At 62.2% G+C, this 24,275-nt stretch overlaps 1 protein-coding gene across 1 annotated transcript in view; it reads left to right on the top strand.

The window, feature by feature from the left end:
• The first annotated feature begins 4,314 nt into the window (after positions 1-4,314).
• The window catches only part of NKAIN1 (sodium/potassium transporting ATPase interacting 1), a 40,645-nt gene continuing 20,684 nt past the window's right edge, over positions 4,315-24,275 (top strand). The window contains exon 1 of the mRNA XM_075437867.1: positions 4,315-4,468. Within this exon, the coding sequence (XP_075293982.1) occupies positions 4,415-4,468 (54 nt within the window). The 5' untranslated portion in view covers positions 4,315-4,414. The remainder of the gene's footprint in view (positions 4,469-24,275) is intronic.

Genomic DNA, 24,275 nt, shown 5'->3' with positions numbered 1-24,275 from the left:
GAGCTGGCGGGGAGGGTTGAGCTGAGCGGGTTTGCTCGGCCATTGCCAAGGAGATGCTGTGGGGCGGTTGGATCCTCACCTTTTTTTGACCCGGGGGATGAAACCGAGTCCTCTGCTCCAGGTTTCTGCTGTGCTTAAATCCCAGAGGGGCCCACAAACTTGATCCTGGAGATGGGGCTGGTCCCCACCCTTATCCACCCACATAACCCCCAGAAGCCTGGGACACCTCTCCCCGTTGGGTGAGGGTGACGGGACCTCTCTCAGGCTCCAGGTGAGGAGCTGGGGATGGTTGGAGCCAGGAGCGCTGGGGGTGATGGAGTCAAGCCCACAGTGGGGGTGTCACAGAGTCCCAGCATGGCAGGGGCTGGCAGGGCCCTCTGTGGGTCACCCAGCCCAACCCCCTGCCCAAGCAGGGTCACCCAGAGCAGGCTGCACAGCACCGCGGCCAGGCGGGGCTGGAATATCTCCAGAGAAGGAGACTCCACAGCCTCCCTGGGCAGCCTGGGCCAGGGCTCCGTCACCCTCAGAGGGAAGAAGTTCTTCCTCGGGTTCAGCTGGAGCTTCCTCTGCTTCAGTTTGTGCCCGTTGCCCCTTGTCCTGTCGCTGGGCACCACTGAACAGAGTCTGGCCCAGTCCTCCTGACACCCACCCTGCAGATATTTGTAGGCATTTCTAAGGTCCCCTCTCAGCCTTCTCTTCTCCAGGCTGAACAAGCCCAGCTCCCTCAGCCTCTCCTCGGAGGAGAGATGCTCCAGTCCCCTCCTCATCCTCGTAGCCCTCCGCTGGACTCTCTCCAGTAGCTCCTCATCTTTCTTGAACTGGGGAGCCCAGCACTGGACACAGCACTGCAGATGGGGCCTCCCCAGGGCAGAGCAGAGGGGGAGGAGAACCTCCCTCGCCCTGCTGCCCACACTCCTCTGAATGCACCCCAGGAGGCCATCGGCCTTCTTGCCAAAGACGGGGGCCAGGTCCCCAGCGGGATCTCAGCCGCCTGCGCGGCGAGGCCTGGGTGTACACAGGGCTGCTGGAGCTGGCAGCTCGCCGCGCGCTTGCTTGACCAGCCTGAGACAGCGTGGAGCAGACGCAGAGGTCCCCACATTCCCAGCACCCACCGGCTCAGCCTGGGTTCAGCCACTGCTCCGGGGAGCCCTGGTTGAGAGCGTCGCTTGGTGAACCCACTGCATTTTTTGCCACATGGTTTTGGCATTATCACAAAATCACAGAATGGTTTGGGTTGGAAGGGGCCTTTAGAGGTCATCTAGCCCAACCCCCTGCAGTGAGCAGGGACATCTGTAACTAGACCTGGTTGCTCAGAGTCCCGTCCAACCTGGCCTTTAACGTTTCTACGGATGGGGCCTCCACTACCTCTCTGGGCAACCCGTTCCAGAGCTTCACCAATGCATTCATGGAAGCCAAGTGTCTTCTGCAAAGCCTCGTCCTTCAGCCATGCATGAGTCTCCCAAAACACTCCTGGGAGCACAGGAGGGAGGGAGAGAAGATCCCACCACAGAGGGTGAAGGAAAAGCTCTGGGCGTGGTAGGTGCTGCAGGCTGGTCCCAGCAGTGCACAGGGATGCGTGGTCTGGCTGGGCCCTTGCAAGCTCAGATGGGCCAGGTTAGACCATGGCCAGACCGACACTTGCGCACCAACCCGTCTGTAAGGTCGCAGCTCCTCGGGTCCCGCGCAGAGCTGCTCTAGGAGTGCATGCGGGGCCCGCTGAGGAGATGCTTCCTGAGAAAAATCAGGGCTGAGGATTGTCTCTAAAATAGAAGGACATGGATTTGACAGATGGACCACTTGTTGGATAAGGAACTGGCTTGATGGATGCACTCAAAGAGTTGCAGTCAATGTCCAGGTGGAGATCAGTGATGAGTGGGGTGCCTCAGGGGCCGGTGCTGTTCAGTATCTTTGTCGGCAACATGGACAGTGGGACTGAGCGCACCCTCAGCGAGTTTGCTGATGACACCAAGCTGTGTGGTGTGGTCGACACGCTGGAGGGAAGGGATGCCATCCAGAGGGACCTGGACAGGCTGGAGAGGTGGGCCTGCGTGAACCGCATGAGGTTCAACAAGGCCAAGTGCAAGGTCCTGCCCGTGGGTCGGGGCAATCCCAAACACGAGGACAGGCTGGGCGGAGAGCGGCTCGAGAGCAGCCCTGAGGAGAAGGACTTGGGGGTACTGGTGGGTGAGAAGCTCAACATGAGCCAGCAATGTGCGCTGGCAGCCCAGAAAGCCAACCGCACCCTGGGCTGCATCAGGAGCAGCGTGGCCAGCAGGGCCAGGGAGGGGATTCTGCCCCTTTACTCCGCTCTCATCAGACCCCACCTGGAGTCCTGCGTCCAGCTCTGGAGCCCCCAGCATAGGAAGGACATGGACATGTTGGAGCAGGGCCAGAGGAGGCCACGGAGATGATCCGAGGGCTGGAGCACCTCTCCTACGAGGACAGGCTGAGGGAGCTGGGGCTGTTCAGGAGAAGAGAAGGCTCCGGGGTGACCTTAGAGCAGCTGCCAGTGCCTGGAGGGGCTACAGGAAGGATGGAGAGGGGCTTTGCACAAGGGGGTGCAGTGATAGGACAGGGGGGAACGGCTCTAAGCTAACAGAGGGCAGATTTAGATTGGATATTGGGAAGAAATTCTCCACCATGAGGGTGGTGAGGCCCTGGCCCAGGTTGCCCAGAGAAGCTGTGGCTGCCCCCTCCCTGGCAGGGTTCAAGGCCAGGTTGGATGGGGCTCTGAGCACCCTGGGCTGGTGGAAGATGTCCCTGCTCATGGCAGGGGGGTTGGAACCAGATGATCTTCAAGGTCCTTTCCAACCCAGACCATTCGATGATTCTGTGATTAAGAAATCACAGAACTCAAAGCAGTGAGCTGTTCCCAAGTCCTTCTGCTGGGTGGCGTTTCAGCAGGTCTCTCAAGCCCCGGGAGAGCAGCACCCCGGTTATTCCTGAGCAGCTGTGACCCCCCCAAAGGTGTGCTGGGAAAAACAGACCAAAGGGGAACCAGGGCCGTACCCCTGCAGCTCTGCCCGTGCCCACCTCCCTGCTCAGATCTGAGCTCGCGAGCCCCCCGCGAGCAGAGACCCGGAGCAGGACGGCTGGGTGCTGCCTCGCCCCATGTGCTGGGCTGCGGAGCGGGGCTCTGCGGGGGGAGCTGGGGGGCTTTCCCCTGGGGGCTGGGCCATCTGTGCCCCCCTCAAGCCCCGCTGCTGCCCTGGCAGGGACCCCCTGGGGGAGGTGGCTGCGGGGGTCCCCGTGCTGTGGGGTCCCTGTGCTGGGGGGTCCCTGTGCTGGGGGGTCCCTCTGCTCAGGGGGTCCCTGCGCTGTGGGGGTCTCCATGCTGCGGGGTCTCCGTGCTGCGGGGTCTCCGTGCTGCGGGGTCCCTGTGCTGCGGCGTCCCTGCGCTGGGGGGTGCCCGTGCTGGGGGGTCCCTCTGCTCAGGGGGTCCCTGCGCTGGGGGAGTCTCCGTGCTGGGAGGTCCTTGTTCTGCAGGGTCTCCGTGCTGCGGGGTCCCCGTGCTGTGGGGTCCCTATGCTGCAGGGGCCCCTGGGCTGCGGGGGTCTCCATGCTGTGGGGTCCCCATGCTGTGGGGGTCCTTGTGCTGAGGGGGTCCCCGTGCTGCGGGTCCAGACACCCCCAAGGGCCGCCGGAAGGGGGAGGGCGGCCGCTCCCCAGCCCTTTATCGCCGGGATTCGCCCCAACCCCAGCTGCCTCCAGAGGGAGAAGGGAAGAAAAAATTCAACGAAATCTGCGCTTAAAAAGCCAAATCCTGCCGGCGGCGAAGGGCGGACCCGGCTCGGAGCCCCCAGCCCAGGCCCGGCTCGGAGCCCCCAGCCGAGCCTCGGCGCTGCCCGGCTGCCCCGGAACCCGCCAAGGGCTCGGCGCGGCCCGGCCCGCCCGGCCCGGCCTCCCCCCGCCCGGCCCCGCCGCCCGCCGCTCCCCGCCGCCGGCGCCCCCCCGCCTTCTCCCGGTGCCCGCGGCCCGCCCCGCCCCCGCCCGGCCCGGCCCCGCCCCCCGCCCGACCTGACCCCGCCCTCGCCCGGCCCGGCCCCGCCCCCTCCCGGCCCGGCCCCGCCCCCGGGGCGCGGAGCGCGGCTGTGCGGGAGAGACAATAGCGGGGCCGGTCGGGCGGGGCGCGGAGCTGCGCCCCGGGGGTGGGCGGGGGGGGGGCGCGCGGCCCCGGGCTGCCCGCACCGGGGGACGGGGCCGTAGCGGGGGGGATGCCCCTTGCTGAGCCCGGCCCGCCTCTGCGCTAACCCGGCGGGATGCGGGGGGCGGCGGGGCGGCTGTGAGCGGGGCGGCGGGGGCTGGCCGCACCGGGGGACGGGGTGGGGGGGGACATGTTGCCGCTGTCCCCCCCGCTGCTCCCCGGGTGCTGAGGAGCCGGAGGACGGCGACGCGAGGCCGCGGCGGGGGAGCCATGGGGAGATGCAACGGGAGGTGCACGCTGGTCGGGTTCTGCTGCCTGCAGCTGGTAAGGCCGGGGCCGCCCGCGCTCCGCCGCATGCCGGGTCGGGCTGCCTGCTTCGCGCGCCGTGACCTTGCCTTGGTTTGCCTTGGGGATGCTTCAGTGCCCCCCTACCCCCCCAAAAAAGGAAAAGAAAAAATTAATACTGATGAAGGAGGAGTGACGTGCCGTCCTCGTCCCCTGCCGGAGCCCAGCGCCGGGGCTGGGGAGGTGGATGGGAACCAGTTTGCCGCGGTGGTGGGGAACGCGTCGCCAGCAGGTGCGAGCTTTGTCTGCCATGGCGAGCGCTCCCGCCGGGTTCGCTCCCGTCGCCTTCCCATCCCGGTGATCCCAAGGATGCTTCTCCAGGGATGCTTCTCCAGGGATGCTTCTCCGAGGATGCTTCTCCGAGGATGCTTCTCCAGGGATGCTTCTCCGAGGATGCTTCTCCGAGGGTGTTTCTGGGGGTGCTGGTCCCCCAAGTTGGGGCAAGAGGGAAACTTGGAGCCGCTGCCGGTAGTTTGTAAACTCTCCCGCTTTGGAGCGGGACCGGTCTGCCCGCGGCCGGAGGATGCTGGGGTGTTGGGGCAGAGAGAAGGGACGGGTTTAATTTTAAGAAGATTGTTGGTGTTCGTAATAATGAGGTGCCGCGCTCGCCACCGCCTGCCACTCGGTCTCCAGGCTGCTGGCAGAGGAGCAGGCGACGGGAACGTGTCGGGTATTCAGGGATTTTGCTGATAAAACCAGCGCTGACGAGGTTGCCATTAATTATCCTGGCCAGGTGGTTCGTTAACGGACAGTCAGCATCCGACGGCTTGGCCCCGTGGCCGTGCCGGGGCTCCTCGTGGCGAGGAAGACGAGGAGGGCGGTTGCTGAGACGCGGGGCGGTCAGCCCGCCGTGGCCCCCGGGGCTGGGGAGGGCGGTGGGGTGGGTGGAGGCGGCGATGGAGTTGGGCTCGGGATCCGCTCCGGAGGCGACGGTGGCATCCTGCTGTCGGGCGCTTTCCTCCCGGAGCTGCTCTTGGTCATTCCCCAGCCTTCGGAAGGCAGCGAGCGGGGAGGGGTCCCCACTTCTGGATAGAACGGGGGGGACGTGGCTTCTTTGGGGGGACACGGGAAGCTTCGGAGCCCGTCCTCATCCCCAGGGAGCGGAGCCGCGGCGGGCTCGTCCCCAGGCTGAAATCCCGCTGTTCCCAGCGGGAATGGCCTCCTGCGTCCCCAGCCGCCCCCCGGTTCGGTCTGCAAAGCCTTGCTCGGCTTCCCCAGGTTCGGGGTGAATCCGGCGGGTGCTGGCCCAGCGCGCGGGAGTTCCCTGGCTTTTGGTCACTTTATCTTTTTACCGCTCGGCTCCCAGACGGGTTTGTTGGCGTTTCTTCCCAGAGGTAGCCCGGATCTGAGAGATTTTCATCGATTTATTTTAAAGGAACTGAACCAGCACGAGCTCGCGGGCCGGGCGAGCAGCTCCTTCTCGCATCCGGAGAAACTTTCCGCTGTAGATCGGGGTCAGGCTTTCCTCCCCACCCCTCGCCCTGTGCGTCCCGGTGCTGCTGGCATCACCGAAGGCTTGGCTCCAAAACCAGCCCTCACCGGTGGCCTTCCCACCCCAGCCTGCCGCCGTCCCCCAGCTCATCCCCTCCCAGCCTGGGGGATGCTCTCCCGAGCTCCTTCCCGGCTCCGGAGGCAGCAGCTGGCATCCCGCCGGCCGTGGGGAGATGCCCCCCGCCCCAGCACCCCGTCCCGCAGCGGTGGCACCGCACGGGGGGAAGGTGCTGCTGGGTGCCCACCCGGGTGGGGGGTCTGGGTGCCCACCTGCAGCCCCGGGGTGGTGGAGGTGGCGGGTCCCATCAGGACGTCCCCTCGGGTGGCCGAGGCGACGTGGACCAGACGGTGCCGAGGTGTGGGAGGGGACGATGGGGAGTGGGAACAAGGCCTGGCTGCTCCCCTCCGCCGCATCGGCTGCTCGGTGCCACCCCCGACACGGGGACAGCACCGCGGGGCTCGTGCCCCCCACTCCCTGTAGCCCTGATGCCCGTCACTGCGGGGACAGGGACGCAGTCATGCTCCCAGTGCCTCCAGCTGCCGGGGCTGGGGTTGGACTGGTGTGTGCTGGGGCTGCCCGGGAAGCCGTACCCCGTTGCTGCTGGGTCAGCTCGTGCCGACAGCGAGCAAGCCGAGTACGCTGGCTCACCAGACCTCATCACCGGCCAGCCCGTGCCTCAGTTTCCCTGAAATGAAGCAGCGTGGGTGAGAGGTAGCCTGCCCCGGGGTGATGCCACCATCTCTGGCTGGTCCTCGCTGCCGGGCCACCTGCCCGCAGGGACCTCCCTGCAGCTCCCCGGGTGCCGCCGCGACCCACGGGCACCCTCTCCCGTGCCCGTTGGTTTCCCCGGTATTTGCACCCTGGTCCCTTGTCCCCACCCCGGGCACGGGGGATGCTCGAGGTGGCGGAGGATGCTCCACAGCTGCAGGGTGCTGGGTGCTGCTGGCACCCGCCGGGCGCAAGGTCCCCGCGCTGGGGTGGGAGAAGGCAACGCGCCCTCCACCCCGCGCAGCCCAGACCGCGGGGCACTGGTGGTGCCTCAGCCAGTTTGGGGAACTGGTTTTTGGGCCGTGGCATGACGGGGAGCCCAGGCAGCCACTTCAGAGCATCCAGATATCCCCCACGCTCCTCCACCGCTCGGCGAGGCGACGCTGCGGGTGTCTCCGTTCCCCAGGGGCAAGCAGCACCCGCCAGATTTTGCCTCCATTTCTGTTTTTTTCTCTGGAAAAACGCCCAGGGAGCCACTTGCCAGACGCCCGCCGGCCCTGCCCCGCCTTGAGAGGGGCTGCCGGGAGATATTTATGCTGATGAGGTGGGATGAAATCAAAACTCTCGGGTTTTTGCTGGTCCTCTGCATCACCTGGGAGACGGAATAACTGGCTGGGGGGGCTCAGCAAGCCGTTCTCCGCTATCCCCGTTGTTGTCGGGAGGATTCATCTTTGCTTTGTGCGAAGATGAGAGCTGCTGAGGTGGTTGGATGGAAGCTGGACCCAGAGGTGATACCGCCCTGCTCGCCACTGCCAGCATGGGCACAGGGGTGTGAGAGCCGCAAGCCGTGTCTCTTGTTAACTCTGAAGCCTAATGGTGTCGGTTGCAGATCGGGACAGCGGCGCTGCTGCTGGGGGTGTACCCAGCCGCGGAGGCGATGGTTTGGGGTATCAGGATGTGCACCGCTGGCACAGCTGGATCTGGCCGGCTGCTGCCATGCACCCCTGGGCCATCCCGCTCTGTACCATGGGGCACTGGGGCCGTGCTCGGGCGCTGGGGCGGGACAGGCTTGCTGGAGCAGGCTCATTCTCCATCCCAAAGTGGTGACCCCATTGCTTCCCCCTGCGGCGCGGGGCTCGTTGCGGGGTGGGACGCAGCTCCAGCCCCGGAGCCGGGAGGGGAGAGGGGATGCCCAGCGCTCCCACCTCTGCCCCTCGGCGCTCGGCGTCGCTCCCAGCCGGGGTTTCATTTCCTTCTTTGTTTCTCTCCTTCGCCTTTAATTGGCTGGAAAAGAAAAAGCTCGGCTGGTACCTCCCGCCTGGCTGAGCCTGCTGGAGCCTGCCAGGCTGGTGGCATGCCGTGCCGTGCCGTGCCGTGCCATGCTGTGCCAAGCCATGCCATGCCGTGCCATGCAATGCTGTGCCACACCATGCTGGCACTGGCGTCCTTCCTCCCGCAGCCTCCCGGGATCAGGGCGTGGGGAGACGGGCCACGGGTCCACCCCATCCTGCCTGGCCGAGCCATGGGGTTCTCACGAGGCACCGAGAGCCTCTGGGGTGTGGCCCCCCCCCCGTCACCGAGCCTGGTGAAGGAGCCAACACGGTCGGCGTAACAAGGGATGGGTGAAGGGAGAGGAGGGTCCCATCCCCTGCATCCCTCAACCGCCCGCCAGCCCCGTGTGCCATCCCCTGCCCCTGCGGGACCCCACTGCACCCCATCATGGCCCTGCCCTCCCCTCCCAGCCCCACCACCCCTCCTGCCCCCGTTCGCCCGTTTTTGGCCACCGACCCTCTGGCTCCGGCGAGACCCAGCCGCCTCCGACACCGGCCAGCATCTTTGTCCTCGTGCGGTTCCCATCCGGCCCGATCCCCGGCACGAGGACGCGGGACCGGAGCTGCCCCCGGCCGCCCTCCCACCGCCGGGGAAGGGGGAAAGGAGCCCGGGCTGAACTCTGGATGGGGGTTTTCAATTACACAATTAAATGCACAATTAGGTGTAATTACCAGCGCTCAGAAGGCGCGACTGTTCATAATAGGCGTGTAATCTACTGCAGTCACTGTTTATACTGCTCGGCTCCGCTCCCTGATGATTATGGAAAGCTTTCACATTTGCATGGTTGCCATGGAGATGGGGGGCTGGCGGCGGGGAGGGCGAGCCCCTCGTTTCCCCGCGCCCCATCTCCGCGGGTTGGCACCCGACGGGCGCAGGGGATGCTGCGGGGTGCTGGGTGCCGGCGTGGAGGGATGGGGATGCTGCGGGCGTGGGCAGCACCGAGGATCCAGACGGAGCCCCGGGGTGGGAAATTCACCTTCGAGAGGCCTGAAAAACACCCGACCCGCCTTGTCACCTCCCCGGGTGACCGCTCCGAGAGCCACAGCAGGGACCGCAGGCGCGGGGGGCCGGGGAGAAGCATCCCGTGGACGGACGTGCGTCCGGCGCCGGCGGAGCGTCGCTTGGCAGCCCGCAGGACGGGTTTCTCGGCGCGTGCGGAAGGCAGAGCGTTACGGCTCGCAATTAAACCCGCGATTAAAGCGCAGTACGTCTGAATTTGCAGGACCAGCTAACGGGCACCCGAGAGTATTAACGAGACCGGTTGAAGATCTCGCTAAATCAATCGTGCCGGTTCGTTACGGAGCTGGGAGCGGTGGGCACTGGAAAATAAATGTCTGGGGCGGGCTGGGTTGTGGAGAAAATAGAGGATGAGGCAGAGAACTGCCTGGCCTGGCACTGCAGCCGCCCGAGCGCGGGAGGGAAAGGCCGATGCACGGTGTGATCAGCAAAGCCTGGAAGGTGGTGGCTTAAATGGTGTCTGGGAAAATGAGCCTCGTCCAGCCAAACCCGATCTTGGTTCTGACCGAGCTCACGAGTCTGGCTGCTGAAAGGGGCTGAGCTGCCGTGATAGTGTTTAGGTGCCGATAAGCAATTTGGTCTAATCCTGGGTGGCTTTCTGTTAGGAAAAAATTAGCGCTATAAAAAATCAATGATGCTCGTTTCAGTACTGGAAAGAAAGAAGAAAAGGAGGAAAATCATTGGAGGAGAAAATGTGCGGGCCGCTGGGAGGAGGGCGAGCGTCGCCCGGTGCGGGGTGAGTCGGGGACGGGCTCCCTGGTGCCACATCCCTGCCAGCCCGTGGGGCAGCCGGGTCGCCCGCCCCACACACATCGCCCAGACGTCGGGAGGGCGTCGGGAGGGGAGATCCGAGGCTGGAAGACGCGGCAGAGCGGGCTCTGTGGCTGCTCCGAGGGAGAAGGGAGACGAAAAATAGATTCTTGGTACTGATGGACCTCAATGCGGGAGAAATAAGGCAAATGGGGTGGGTTTTTTGGGGAGAAAATCAACTTTTTAGCCACGACTGGGATTAATGGCAGCAAGAAATCACCTCTGGGCGTGACAGCTTTTCCCCGCTGCCTTTGGCCGATGCTGCCCCGGGCTGGATGCCGGCGGTGGGCTCCGGGCGCCCGCGGGGGGTGCAGGGGACCGCAGCGACGTCCCCGCGCTGGTGACAAGCGGACGCGTTTGGGAGGTGCCGCGCGCCCTGGGTTGTGTTTCGGCAGCAAGCCGGCTGGCAACTCGCTGTTGGTGACTCGAGGAACATCGCGGCCGAGCTCCTGCCGGCTTCGTTTGTTTGCAGGGTCTGAGCCCCCGGGGATGCTCTCGCCAGCTCCGATGGCTCCCACCGATTTGTGCCCCTGCCATGGAGCTGTCGGCTCCTCTCCCCACGGTTTCTCTGGAGAGAAAGCACAGGGAGGACCTGAAAGGGCTGAATAATTGAGTGAGGAGGATTCAGGGCTCAAGTGGCTCAAAACTCATCGTGGAGGAGTTCAATTCCTGATGGGAAACCCACGTCCCTTGCTGGGACCCAGACCTGGCGCTGAGCCTGCGGTGCTGCCAGCCCCGCACTGATCCTGCTTCACCCAGAAACATTGATACAGCGCTGGGTTACGAGCGATGGGAGGGTGCTGGGCGCGGGCACTGGGGTACCAGCATCCTCCCAGCCTTGCGCCAATGTGGATGGATCTACCCCATCTGCAGTGCTGCGTCCAGTGCTGGGCTCCCCAGTTCAAGAAAGATGAGGAGCTACTGGAGAGAGTCCAGCGGAGGGCTACGAGGATGAGGAGGGGACTGGAGCATCTCTGCTACAAGGAGAGGCTGAGGGAGCTGGGCTTGTTCAGCCTGGAGAAGAGAAGCTGCGAGGGGACCTTCGAAATGCCTCTAAATATCTGCAGGGTGGGGGTCAGGAGGACGGGGCCAGACTCTTTGCAGTGGTGCCCAGCGACAGGACAAGGGGCAACGGGCACAAACGGAAGCAGAGGAAGTTCCAGCTGAACCCGAGGAAGAACTTCTTCCCTCTGAGGGTGCCGGAGCCCTGGCCCAGGCTGCCCAGGGAGGCTGTGGAGTCTCCTTCTCTGGAGGTATTCCAGCCCCGCCTGGCCGCGGTGCTGTGCAGCCTGCTCTGGGTGACCCTGCTTGGGCAGGGGGTTGGGCTGGGTGACCCACAGAGGGCCCTGCCAACCCCTGCCATGCTGGGATCCTGTGATTCTGCGATGCTCTGGGCCTGGAAAAGTGCTCTGAACCCATCAGCTGTTGCACATCACCCTGGAGAGCGGGGTCCTGCCGGTATCTGTGGGGCTGGGGACCCATGGGGATGCTGCAATCGCTGGGTACCGAGGCTTGGGGGATATCCTTATGGAAAGGGGAGAAATCCTCTAGGAGCACATGGCAGGGATGAAAGACCCACAAACCCCTGACGTTCCCATCAGCGCCGGGCGGTGAGGTGCAGGTTATTACGTATTGGTTGCTGCGGCGCCTGGCAAAGCCGAGCTGCGGGCGGGCGGGCGGCTTCAGACCCCTCTCATCCCAGCGGTCCAGGCTGTATCCCCATCCCTCATCCTCCGGGGATGCCCGGGGATGTCCCTGTCCCCATCGCCGAGTCGGGCTGGGGTGGTTTTTGGCTCGACGTGATGGAGCGTTGGGGGTTGTGTGGGGAGGAAATATCCTACCCGAATCCTGGGGGGATGCTCGGAGGGCTCAGGATGGGACTGTTGGTGTCTTTTTTTTCTTCCCTCCATTTGGAAGTGGCAGTTTATTTCAATTTTCAAAATATAGATGTAACAGCCTGGAAAACTGGAAAGGCAAAGTTGGCAGACAGCAGCCCCAGTCGTATTTAAACAGGACATTAAACCCCAAGTGGTTTATTAATAAGATTAATAACAGCTCCCGTGTGCTTGGCTGGGAAATTTCACCCGTCTTTGGTTTTTGCTCTATGACAGAAGGAGATCTGGGGGAGGAACAGCCAATTGTCCAAGTGCTGCTTTGCCTGCACCTGGGTGGGAGCAGCGGGGCAGGATGCGGCCCTCCCCAGCCGTCCCTCCCACCCCATACACCGCCACATTTTGCCTTAGTACTGAATAGTGATTTTTACAGCCAGTAAGAAAAAAATCACTAAAACCAACTCCTGTGCCATGGCGGGAGAGGCTGCAGCAACCCATGGTGGGGTGACGCTTCCCCCTTCCCCATCAGGGATCGAGCCACGGGGGCACAGAGCTTTCCAGGGGCTATTCCCCCCCAAAACATCCTTCGAACCGCCCTCAGCCCTCCCTTCCCCATTGGGGATCGGCTGCTGGGAGCCCACAGGGGGTCGGGGGGCTCGGCATGGCTGCTGGCGGGCTTGGCACATCCCAGCGATGCTGAGGAGGCTTTAGGAAGCGGGGGCTTCGAGGGGGGGATGTGGGAGGGTGCAGGGTGGGTTTGGAGGGGTAAATGCCAGAGCTGCTTCGAAGCCCAAAAGCATGTGAGAAAGCTGAAGTGTCTGGGGGGCTGCGGTGAGGCCGGCTGCAGCCCCCGGAGCCGGCGGGACCCCCGAGCTGGGCTGGGGGCTGTTGGCATCGCACGGCGGGGACGGCTCGGGAATCACCCAAACAGGGGACGCAGCCAGAGGCAGGGCAGGGAGCAAGCTCAGGGCTGACCTGCTGCTTGGCTCTCAGGCTAATTACCTTGATTGGGGCTAATTAGGTCGCTCTGGTCTCTTCCCATAACCGGATCAATAGCGAATCCCTGTCCCACTGCGGGTGCACGGGGCAGAGCCCGTGTCCCATGGGCGCCGGGGAGCCGGAGAAGAGCTGGGGCAGGGGGGTTTGCTTCCCTTCGTCTCTTACTGGGGAAGAAAAATCGTGAAGACCTTTGGTGGAAGGGCTCTGGGATGCCAAAGGGCTGGGGGTGGCCTGGCTCTGTCCCAGTTTGGGGCTGGGGGGTTGCAGGGAGCCGTGGGCACACCGTGCTGGTGCTGGAGGGGGGTGTCTCTGCCTGGCACCTCACCCCGCTGCCATCCCGCAGGGACACCCCGGCACGAAGTCCGGCTGGGAGAGGTCCCGGGGCAGCAGCAGATCACAGGATCCCAGCATGGCAGGGGTTGGCAGGGACTTCTGTGGGTCACCCAGCCCAACCCCTGCCCAAGCATGGTCACCCAGAGCAGGCTGCACAGCACCGCGGCCAGGCGGGGCTGGAATATCTCCAGAGAAGGAGACTCCACAGCCTCCCTGGGCAGCCTGGGCCAGGGCTCCGTCACCCTCAGAGGGAAGAAGTTCTTCCTCGGGTTCAGCTGGAGCTTCCTCTGCCTCAGTTTGTGCCCGTTGCCCCTTGTCCTGTCGCTGGGCACCACTGGAAAGAGTCTGGCCCCGTCCTCCTGACCCCCACCCTGCAGATATTTAGAGGCATTTCTAAGGTCCCCTCGCAGCCTTCTCTTCTCCAGGCTGAACAAGCCCAGCTCCCTCAGCCTCTCCTCGTAGCAGAGATGCTCCAGTCCCAGATGCTCAGGGTGGGAGTGGAGGAGGTTCGGGCAGCCCACCCAGGGGTGCTGAGGCTGACGGGAGCCCACGGGAGAACCCGTCCGCGCTCGGCTTCCGTGCGGTGACGGCGCAGTTGGTGGTGGGTCCCCAGCTCCAGCCTGGGAACATCAAGCTGAGGGTCCTTGTCCCTGTCTCCTCTGCTCCCCAGAGCGCGGTGGGGCCGCTGTGGGGTTCAGCCGAGGTCCCCGCAGCCTTGAACCTCGTCCCCCGTCCCGGGGAGGGGACCCGGCACCCACCCTGCGGGTGCCGCAGCCGGGACGGGGCGGGCAGCTTTGTGCAAACCCTTTGCCGGCTCCAATTTGTATTTTCTACTTTTTTTCCCCTCCATCCCTATTTTGGCTCAGGGACCAGCCCTGTCCCCCTTACCCACCCTGGGGGCACGGTGTCCCCACCTGCACCTCTGGGACCCCCCCCTAGCTCCTGTCCCCTCGTCTGCCACCACTCCCAGCCCATCGCCAGCCGGTTCCCAGTTCCCCTCGGCAGCGGCTGGGGCTCGCAGGCGGCACCGTCCGTTCCTGGCCCCTTTTCGTAGCATCTGGCACAGTTTTCCCTCGGCTCGGCTCGGGGGGGACACAGCAAGAGCCCCGTGACGGGCAACTGAGGTGGCACAGTGCTGGCACCGAGTCCCCGCCACGGTGTGGGGACCCCCGGCACCCGGTGGGGTGCTCGGAGTGCGGCGAGGTCTGGGGGGGTCTGGGGGTGCCCGTTTGCTCCCCAGGGCTGGAGATGGCACTGGGGGCTTGCTGGAGGGTCTCACGGGTGGGGGGGGGTGGCATCCCCCTGGCATGGCAGCACGGCCATTGGGAGCCCTGTGGCCATGGGTGCCACGGTGGGGACATCATGGGGACGATGCTGGGGGGGCTGGGACTGGGCGCGGAGCTCGCGGGGAGCGGGGATCATCCCCAAGGAGCGGGGGTCCCCATGCCCAGCCTGGCTGTGCCTCCGTCCCCTCCGGCTCCTGGCTCTCCCACTGCAGCCCTGGACGTGGTCACATCCCCTCGCTCTTTGCTGCTGGGGGACACCCGGGATGTCCCCCCCTTTCCTCTGGAGGAGCAGGGGGCAGAGCCCAGAGGGACGCACGTGCAGGATCAGTGCCAGGACCTGGGAGCTGGCGTCGTGGCTCTGACTCGGTGCCTCCAAACAAGGCTTTAATCTGGCGGCAGCAGGCTGCTGCTGTTACGACCCGCTCGATAAACACCAATTGATTATCAAAGGCTTTATTTATATATTTTTATATTTTTATATTTTTATATATATATTTAGTTTTATATATTTATATATTTATATTTATATATAATTATATATATAATTAATATATATTATATATTACATATAATTAATGTATTATATATTTATATGTATATTTTTTTTATATTTATATATTACAAGGGGCAATGGGCACAAACTGAAGCAGAGGAAGCTCCAGCTGAACCCGAGGAAGAACTTCTTCCCTCTGAGGGTGCCGGAGCCCTGGCCCAGGCTGCCCAGGGAGGCTGTGGAGTCTCCTTCTCTGGAGATATTCCAGCCCCGCCTGGCCGCGGTGCTGTGCCCCCTGCTGTGGGTGACCCTGCTTGGGCAGGGGGTTGGGCTGGGTGACCCATAGAGGGCCCTGCCAACCCCGAACATTCTGTGATTCTGTGATTTTTAAATTGTATTTTTTCCACCCAAAGCTCAACAGTTGCGTGGGTGATGGCGAGCGGAGGCTGGCTGGGCTGGGGCAGGTCCCCGCGGTCCCTTCCAGTGCCGGGCTGGAGGACATCCCAGTGTTGTCCCCTGGGCCACCGACACCCCCCAGGGCTGCTCCCCCTGAAGCCCAGCCTGGATTCGGCGCTGGGCCGCGGGGCTGAGCTCAGCGCTGGCGATGGGCAGGGTGCTGGCAGTGCCCGCGCCCGGCGCTGAGGACGGGCGGGCGATGCTGTGGTAGCTTCGGGGCATCCAGCTGGGGCTCCAGCGGGTGTCAGGGGCTGTATTTAGGGACACCCTCACCCAGTTAGGGGCTGGTTTGCATCCCGTTGGTTGTGGGTCCTCCTCATCACCCCACGAGCGCTCCCACCCCGCCGGCCGGGAGATGGGTGCTGCTGCCCCAAAGCATCTCCGCTTTTGGGCGCTCCTGTGGGAGGGATGAGGATTTCCATCTCAAAATTGGGGGAAAAACCCCTGCAGAGCAGAACCCATGGCCTGGACACAGGACAGTAGGGACTCCTGGGTCCCCCCGTGGGTCCCCCCATGGGAAATGGGGCTCCAGGGCTCTCCCCGTGTCCCCCTGCTCCGTCTCCTGCTCCTCAGGGATGGGGATGCCGACCCCACTAATGACCCCGACCCCGCTAACGACACCTCCCGCCTCGCAGCAGCCCCAGGCCCTAATTATTTTTAATCAAGCCCCCTCCAAAGAAGGAGCTGCGTGGCGGCCGGGTCGGGGTGGGGGTGGGGGGTCCCGTGGGGAGGCGGCACTTGCCAGACAAAGCAACCCCAGCCCTAACGAAGGGACTTGAATTATACATGGGGTGCGGGCTCGCCGCCTGCCCGGCAATTAGCAACACCCTCGTTAGCGGGGACTGCTGGTAGGGTCAGCATCCCCCTCCCGCAGAGCAGGAGATGGAACAGGGGGACACGGTAGAGCCCCTTAGCCCCATTTCCCATGGGGGAAACCCATGTGGGGATCTCAGGAGTCCCCCCAGGTCCTGTGTTCCATCCAGTGCTGCTGGACTCATTTTTCCCCCAAAATTTTGGTATGGAAATCCTCATCCCTCCCGCGGGTGCACCCAAAAGGGGGGATGGCTTGGGGCAGCACCCTGTGGTTGCCACATTTGGGGGCAGCACTCATCACCCTGCTGGCAAAGCCATCCCGTGTGGTTATGGGGGACAAAAGAAGTTTTCTGGGGAAAATCCCAGTTTCCCCGAGGTGGGGCTGGCCCCAGCACCAAGGGGGTGGGCTCGTGACCCCATGGGACACTGGGGACTGACAGTCGTGCCGGTCCTGCTGCAGGGTTTGGGATGCTTGGGGCGGCATCGTCCCCCAGCTCAGCAGGGTGTTGTCACCCGTCATGACATCCCAGTGTCACACCTTGTCATCAAAGGATGTGGCCAAGCAGAACAGGAAGGTCCCAGGGTGGATGCTGGGGTGGATCCAGCCCTGGGAGCTCCCCATCCACCCCCGTGCAACAAAGGCTTCTTAAAAACCGACCCCCCCAAGCCCCCTCCTGAACGCGGTGGGTATGAAAAGAGGATGAACCAATTAATAAAAGCGATTTTTATGGATGTTTAAGGAGTCTCTAATGAGCTCCCGCCCGCGGTAGCTGCTAATCGCGGCGTTTAATAACGCGCCGGTGGTCACGGCGCGCTCTGCTGAGGCACCTGATTAAATCCTCTCCGCGGTGCATGGGAAAGGTATCGGCGCGTTTAACTGCGCCGGCTCCTTCGCGAAAGGAATTGCTCAAAATATTCAAGTTTCTGGTTTTGTTAGGACGGCTCATCCCTTTGGATGCCCCTCCAGCTCCGATGCTGCGGTTTGCCATCGCCCGCCGTCCCGGCGATGCGGGCGGACGGGGTGGTGGCAGCGGGAGGATGCGCTGGTCCTGCGGCATCGCAGCCCTGGGCTGGACCACGGTCCCGCTGCCGGAGCGGTGGGGCTCCTCGGCCATCCCTGGCCGCGGTGGCGGTGACAGTGACGGAGGGAATTTAAGGAAAATGCCAAATGGGTTTGTTATTAAATCCCTCAAAAAATAACGAGCAGCACTGATGATGTCCTGTGCAGACCTTCGCTCCTGAGAGCACCCCAGAGAGCCTCGGGGTCCCTTCCGGCTCCGGCTGCTTCCCACCGCCCGGGTGCTTTTGTATTCACCCCGTGGGAAGGTTTATCTTTGCCTCGCCAGCACCCATGGGTGCCTCAAGCGTCTTCTCCTCGTGGGGTGCTGGGAGGAGACCCCCAAACCCTCCAGGAGCTTGGGGTCAGTATTCAGTGCGGAAATAAGAATAAATCCCCAGTTCTCCAAGAAACTCTGGCCCACGAGGGTTGTACTCACCCAGGGATGAGTGCGGGCATGACAGCCCCTCACCAGGCGTCGTGGCTACCCCTGGGTCGGGGAATCACCCCGAGGAGAGGGAAACACACTGGGTTTATTGTAGAAATCCCTTTTGTGCTGGCAGCTACCTCCTCACAGGCTGCTGGGCAGCTGAATCTCTTAAACCCGTGTCTCAGGGTGGTTTTATTCTGTATTTTAAGGCTAAAAAATTGGATAAGAGCTGGCAGAAACCCCCACACTCACAGGGCTTGGTGAGTGCACCCAGTCACCCCCGGGTACCACCTCCGGATGCCCCCTTCATCCCTTGAGGATGCAGGAGCATCCCCTCCTCCTCCAAAACAGCTCTACCCTCCCATAAAAATAAATATTTTGGGAGCCGCGTGCGGTTTCGCCTCCCCACCGGCTGCCGCCGGCTGCTCCTTTCACGGCAGCATCGCTCCGAGGGATTATTTTTGCTCCCCGGCTCATTAACGGGGTTGTTACCAGGCAGATTTCCTCACCCGATTTTCTCCTTCTGAGCCTGCGGGTCGTGGGAGGAGGGACTGCCGGTTTCCATAGCAATGCGCCTGGCTTTAATCAGTATTTCTTTCCTGGGAGAACTGATTACGAAAGGTGTCACTAAATAAGTCAGTAAATTGGATTTTTTTTTTTATATTTATATATATATTTATTTTTTTTCCCTCCATCAGCTTATATTAGTAGCGTCTGAGATCCAGGGGAAATTACCTCTTGCTTCTCGCAGATGTCAGGCTACAGAACTTAACCGGGAGAATTAGCATCGAAATTGCCTGCGGCTTAATCCTTGTCCAAACGGGCTCGGCCACCGCGGGCTGGCAGGGACACCTCGGCCAGGACCCATCCCGTCCCACCCAGGAGGGCGGCTGCGGGGTTCTCCTGGGGTCCCCGCTCCGGGCCAGAGGCAAGCGGCCGGCTCCTGCTCACTCCCCCACCCCGGTCCAGCCCCCGCGTTTGTCTGTGTCTGACCCCCAGGATTTGGTATTTAGGGGGACGGGCTCCCTGTAGCTCTCCTGACTCCCTGTCTTGTTTGCCATCCCTGCGCACCCCCCACATTTAAGCCCAAGATCCCCCAGATTTAAGCCCCATATCCCACAATTTTAAGCCCAAGATCCCACAAATTCAAGGCAAAGATCTCCCACATCTAAATCGAAGACACCTCAGATTTAAGCCCATGATTCTCAAGTTCTAAATCAAAGATCCCCCAGGTTTAAACCCAAGAGCCTCCAAATTTAAGCCCCAGATCCCCAAATTTTAAGCCCAAGATACCCCAAATTCAAGCCCAAGATCTCCCAGATCTAAACTGAAGATCCCTCAGATTTAAGCCCAAGATCCTCAAGATCTAAGCCAAGGATCCCTTAAATTTAAGCCCAAGGTCTCCCAAATTTAAGCCCAAGATTCCCCAGATCTAAGCCAAAGATCTCCCAGATCTAAGCACAAGATCCTCCAGGTTTGAACCCAAGAGCCTCCAAATTTAAGCTCAAGATCCCCTAGATTTAAGCCCAAGATCTCCCAGATTTAGGCCCAAGATCCCCCAAATTTAAGCCCCAGCTGCCCATCAAGCTGGAGTGGGGCAGGATTGGTCCTCCCCCACGGTGTGTTGGTGGCTCCATCCATCTGGAGCACCGAGCACCTGCAAGGCTCCTCCTCGCCCCGTCGGCCGTGGGACAAGGGGCTGTGTGGGCAGTGGGGTCTCCACGGGTGGTGGGGGATGTCCCCTTTTCACTGCATCCCACGGGCAAACCGGCACCGGAGGAGATGCCGGTTGGTCTGGGTACTGGAGGTGCTCTGCCGGGGCCGTGGCTCCACTCAGCATCTCTGGACTCACAGGGAGAAATCCCCCTGCTCCGCGCAGTTCCCCATTTGCTCAGCATTTTTTTTAGGTTTTTTTGCTCCATTTTAATTAATTCTCAGCCTCGCAGTGGCCGTGCCGCTAATGTGCTTTCTGCTGCGAGTCTCCGGCGTGATGACGAGCCGTGGCTTGTTGTGGCTAATTGAGGCGCTTGATTAATCCCAATTTTCTTTATCCGAAAGGCTGTTTGTGGAAGCTGGTTGTTGTGGGGGGATGGTTGCCAACGGTTCGGAGACAGCGGGTGCCTCTGGGGCTGAGCCGGGCGTCAAGGATCTGCGTTGGACCAGGGTGGGGGGGTTATTTGCTTTGGGATGGGATGGGATGGGATGGGATGGGATGGGATGGGATGGGATGGGATGGGATGGGATGGGATGGGATGGGATGGATGGGGTGGGGTGGGATGTCATGGAGGGTGAGTTGGATGGGATGAGATGGATAAGATGCATGGGATGCACAGAATAGATGGGATGGGATTGATGGATGAGATGGATAGGATGGATGGGTTGGGGTGAGATGGGTGACATGGATGGGATGGGTGGAATGCATGGGATGCATAGGATGGATGGGATGAGATTGATGGATAAGATGAATGGGATGGGATGCATAGGATGGATGGGATGGGATGGGATGGGATGGGATGGGATGGGATGGGATGGGATGGGATGGGATGGCGTGGGTGGTGAGCTGGATGGGATGCATGGGATGCACAGGATAGATGGGATGTGATTGATGGATAGGATGGGTGGGTTGGGGTGGTACGGATAAGATGGATGGAATGCATGGATTGCATAGGATGGATGGGATGAGATTCATGGATAGGATGGAATGGATGGGATGCATAGGATAGACAGGATGGGATGGGATGGGATGGGATGGGATGGGATGGGATGGGATGGGATGGGATGGGATGGGATGGGATGGGATGGATGGAACAGCAGGCTCCTCTGTTAACTCTCCATCCCAGACACGCAGCTGGGTTATTGGGGCACTGTAGGGCCCTTCCACTTCCCCTTCTGCTTCCAGATGGATTTGCTCCAGCCCGCAGCCTGACCTCCCTGTTTGTGGCTACCCAAGGCAGCATGGCCGGGCTCTGCCCCCAGCTCCTGGCTGCCCTCCTGCAGCCCCTGCCAATGGCCGTTGCCCGTGACTCCTCTTGATTAATTTAGGCTAAAAGTTGTAATTCAGCAAGACTCAGTACAAACCCCGTCTCTCCATGCCAACCCAGCAGTCCCAGCCCTGCTCCTGCGGGTCTGGAGCAGCTCTCAGCCTGGAGTCCTCAGGGCACAGCCTTTCTCCAGGGCTTGAACCTCTGGTCTTCTCCACCATCCCTCTGTGCCTCAGTTTCCCCACGAGACCTGCTCTGATGGAGCCGATCCCCCTGACCAAAACAGCAAATGCTCCACGGTGCGGTGCTGAGCAGGGCTGGGCAAGACAGCCCATTTTCCAGGTAAACTGAGGCACGGCAAAGCAGTGCACAGCACCCGGGCAGTGCAGGATCCGCCCTTCCCCAGCCATCGCCGGTGGCCCTGGTGCTTCAGCCCTGCGAGTGTGAAGGCACCTCAGCCTCACGGGGCAGAATGGCTGCATCCTGCTGGGGCTGCAGCCCCGTGCCTCAGTTTCCCCTCCACAGCAAGAGCCTCCTCGGGCACTGCTGCTGTCCCCAGCGCAGCTTCCCCCTCCAGGGACACTGCTGGCACCTCCTCACCCCATCCCATGAGTGCCACCACCCCGCGTCCTCCCCACCAAGGGCACCCCGAGGTCCTGGGTTGTTTCAAGGTCGTTCGCAAGGTCAGGCTGGGTGGATGCGGAGGGGCACGAGCTCGGGGTTAGCGGCATCACCCTGGCTCCCTCCTGCAGGGCCACTTAAACGGGTTTGGAGCAGTTCCCGAGGGGACGGAGCAGTTCCCGAGGGGATACAGCGGGAGGGCATCGCTCCGGAGCCAGCCTCGGGTGGGCAGGCGGGGGACTGCGCTGCTCCGACTGCCTCGGCTTTCCCTCAGCCTGGAAATGCTTCCTTGCTGGGGGGGCGAGAGAAAGAAAAAAGCTCGTCTCAGGGTGTAGGGGGGGGTGCAGTAATAGGGGTAGTGTTGTGTTAAATAGATGTGACACGGCCTTAAATAGATGTAATATTTTATTCAAGTTAAATCAATGCACCCGTGGGGAAATTTGAAATTTGTGATGTTTGCTGGAAAAAACCCCACCCTGTTGAAATTCCTGGGTGGGTGACGACCCGCCATGGGCCCTCCCTAGGGAGGTCAGAGCTGGTGAGAGCCAAATCCCCCCGAAACCTGCAGCTTTGGGAGCCAGCAGTGGCTCGGGGCTTTGTTATAGCGGGTGTAGATCCGGAGAAGCCCGGGGCGGTGGTGGAGCATCCCTCTCCGTGGGGGACACCCACTGCCCTGGCTCTCGGCGTGCCCGGCGTCTCAGAGCACCGTGGAGGTTTGGGGCTGTCTCCCCGTCCCGTGCCTCAGTTTCCCTTCCCTACGATGGAGCCGAAACGGGAGGGGGCTGGGTTAAATCTGCCTTGTGCAAAGGACACTTTGCAACCCCTGGGCTACATTTATGGGATTATCATCATTATTGTTATTATTATTGTTATTATTATTATCGTTATTATTATTATTATCGTTATTATCGCCATTTGCCACCCCGAGGCTGCATTTCCCAGCCCTCCTTGCACGGAATCCCCCAGGGCTGGACGGAGCCCGGAGCGCAGATCTGAGGCGCAGGGCTTGGAGGGGACCCAGCCATGCGGGTGCTGGGGTCTCGCGGAGCCCTGGGCTTGGGTGCCAGGGGTGACCTCGCACCCAGGGGTGCAGCCGGGGCCGTACCCAGCCCACGGAGCAGCTTGCCCGGCGCTGGGCTCCTGGGGCGCAGCGTCTAGACAAGCGCATCCAGCCGGGGCTGCCGCCGCGTTCCCATGGCAACGCTGCCGGATGCGCGAAATGAAATAAATAACCGGGAACGGGGAGGGGAAAAGAAAATAATAAGCGAGAGGAAGGAAAGCCCATCGGGTGGGTGGTGGGTGCGGGGTGGGTGCTGGGGAGCCGTGGCAAGGGACCCTGCGCACCCCAGGTCTCTGCCTGTGCCCTGGCACCCGCAGCCGCGTCCCGGAGATCTGGGGTGCTTGAGCCAGGAGATCTGGGGTGCTTGAGCCAGGAGATCTGGGGTGCTTGAGCCACGTGCCAGGAGCTCCTAAATCCAGCGATGCTGGCGTTGGGGGGCAAAAAGGGGCTGCGCGGAGGCCAGGAGCCTCCCAAAACACGCCGGCATCAACCCGGTTTGTGCCTCTTTCACCCCGCTTTTTGCTCCTGCCGTGTTTGACGATGGGGCTGCTCAGTCCCAGGGCATCTCGTGGGCCAGGGGCCGCATCCTGCTCCTCACCACCCGATAACACCGAGCGGTCGAGCCTCCGGAGCCTTTAATTTCTTTTCCTTCACGGTTTCACGAAGGCTTTTGCGAGTTGGAAGTAGGTCAAGAACTTGTTTCCAAGTCATTAAATGAAGTCCCTGGGTTCACAGCGGTGTTTGCACCTTCTTAATAGTCAATTCGCTCGTTTGCCGTTCATTTAAATCACAGCCAATTTCCCTAAGTGGAGACGGGACCGCGCGATGGAAATGCCTCCGACAGCTCCTCGGGCTCCCCAGGAGCAGGGCGAAGGCACTGGCAGAGCGAAAATCAGCAAAATCCCTTGAAGTGCCTCAAAAAGAGGGGCTGCGGGGGGAGTGGGTGAGCCCGCGCGGGGCTGCTGGGGTGCTGGGGGGCTTGGGGTGGGGGTGCGGGGCCCCGGAGCACCCTTTGGCTCTGGACGGGGCTGGGAGCTGGGCTTTGCTTTCCCTCCTGGGGACGGGAGCAGGATGAGGCCGGAGCCTCGTGCGCTTCGTTGGCCCCAGCGATGCCCCATCCGCTGCGGGAGCCGTCCCTGATGGGGACCGACGGCATCGGGCAGCCCGCTAGCGGGCCGGGTCTCGCCCCACAGCTCTGCCTGGGGGGTGTTTTCTCCCTAAACCCCAACATTTTTTTGGCCAAATCCCCTAGAAACGGGGCATTTCTGCCCCAGACAACCGGGGTTCAGCGCGGGGGGGGAGCGATGCTCTCGCAGCATCTTCGGACGCGACACCGAGGGGAATTCGAGGCGGAATAAAAACCTCGAATCTCTTCAAAACGCGGCGAAACGAGAAGTGAAATCCCCGGCGAGCCGCGGGCAGATGGTGTGCGGGGAGGCTGAAGGATAATAACCCCCCGGGGGGGCCCGAGCCCGCGCTCGGCTCCTGCCAGGAGGGGAGGGCGGGGGGCTTCGTGGCAGCCCCGACGCGCAGATGCCGCCGCGGAGGTCAAGGGCAGCCGGGAGCAGCCCCCTGATCGCTGACGGCGGGCGAAAACGCGGCGGGGCTGCCAGGGCTTTTCAGACGTTGGGGAGAGTATTTTCAGGGGGGTGCGTCCTCTTTTTTTTTGGGATGGAAGCTCTTTCCCATCTTTTTTTTTTTTTGCTTTTCTGGGAAAAATCGGAAGGGAAAATATCCCCTTGCCCTGCCTGCGTGGCTTGGGGAAGACCCTTGGCAGGGTGGGGAGGGGGTTTGCTCCTGCCTGCAAGTGTCCGAGCCACATCCCCGGGGAGCCGGCAGCAGAAAAGCTGTGACTTCAGCAATGGGGGAAAAAAAATACCCTGAAAATCCCCTTTTCCTCTACCCCTGGGCGGAGCTTCTGGCTCCTGGTGCATCAAACCCCCCAAAATCTGGAGCAAGACCCCATTCCCTTGGGGATGCCCAGTGTGCCACTTCGGTGCTGCGGCATGGCTGGGGATCCCCCCGCGGTGGGGTGTCCCCTCGGGGGTTCACCCCTCTGCCCCCTC

Source organism: Opisthocomus hoazin, chromosome 17 (assembly GCF_030867145.1).
Source record: "Opisthocomus hoazin isolate bOpiHoa1 chromosome 17, bOpiHoa1.hap1, whole genome shotgun sequence".
Classification (NCBI taxonomy): Eukaryota; Metazoa; Chordata; class Aves; order Opisthocomiformes; family Opisthocomidae; genus Opisthocomus; species Opisthocomus hoazin.
The sequence above is the reverse complement of the archived record's forward strand: the minus strand, read 5'-3'. Positions and strand labels throughout refer to the sequence as shown.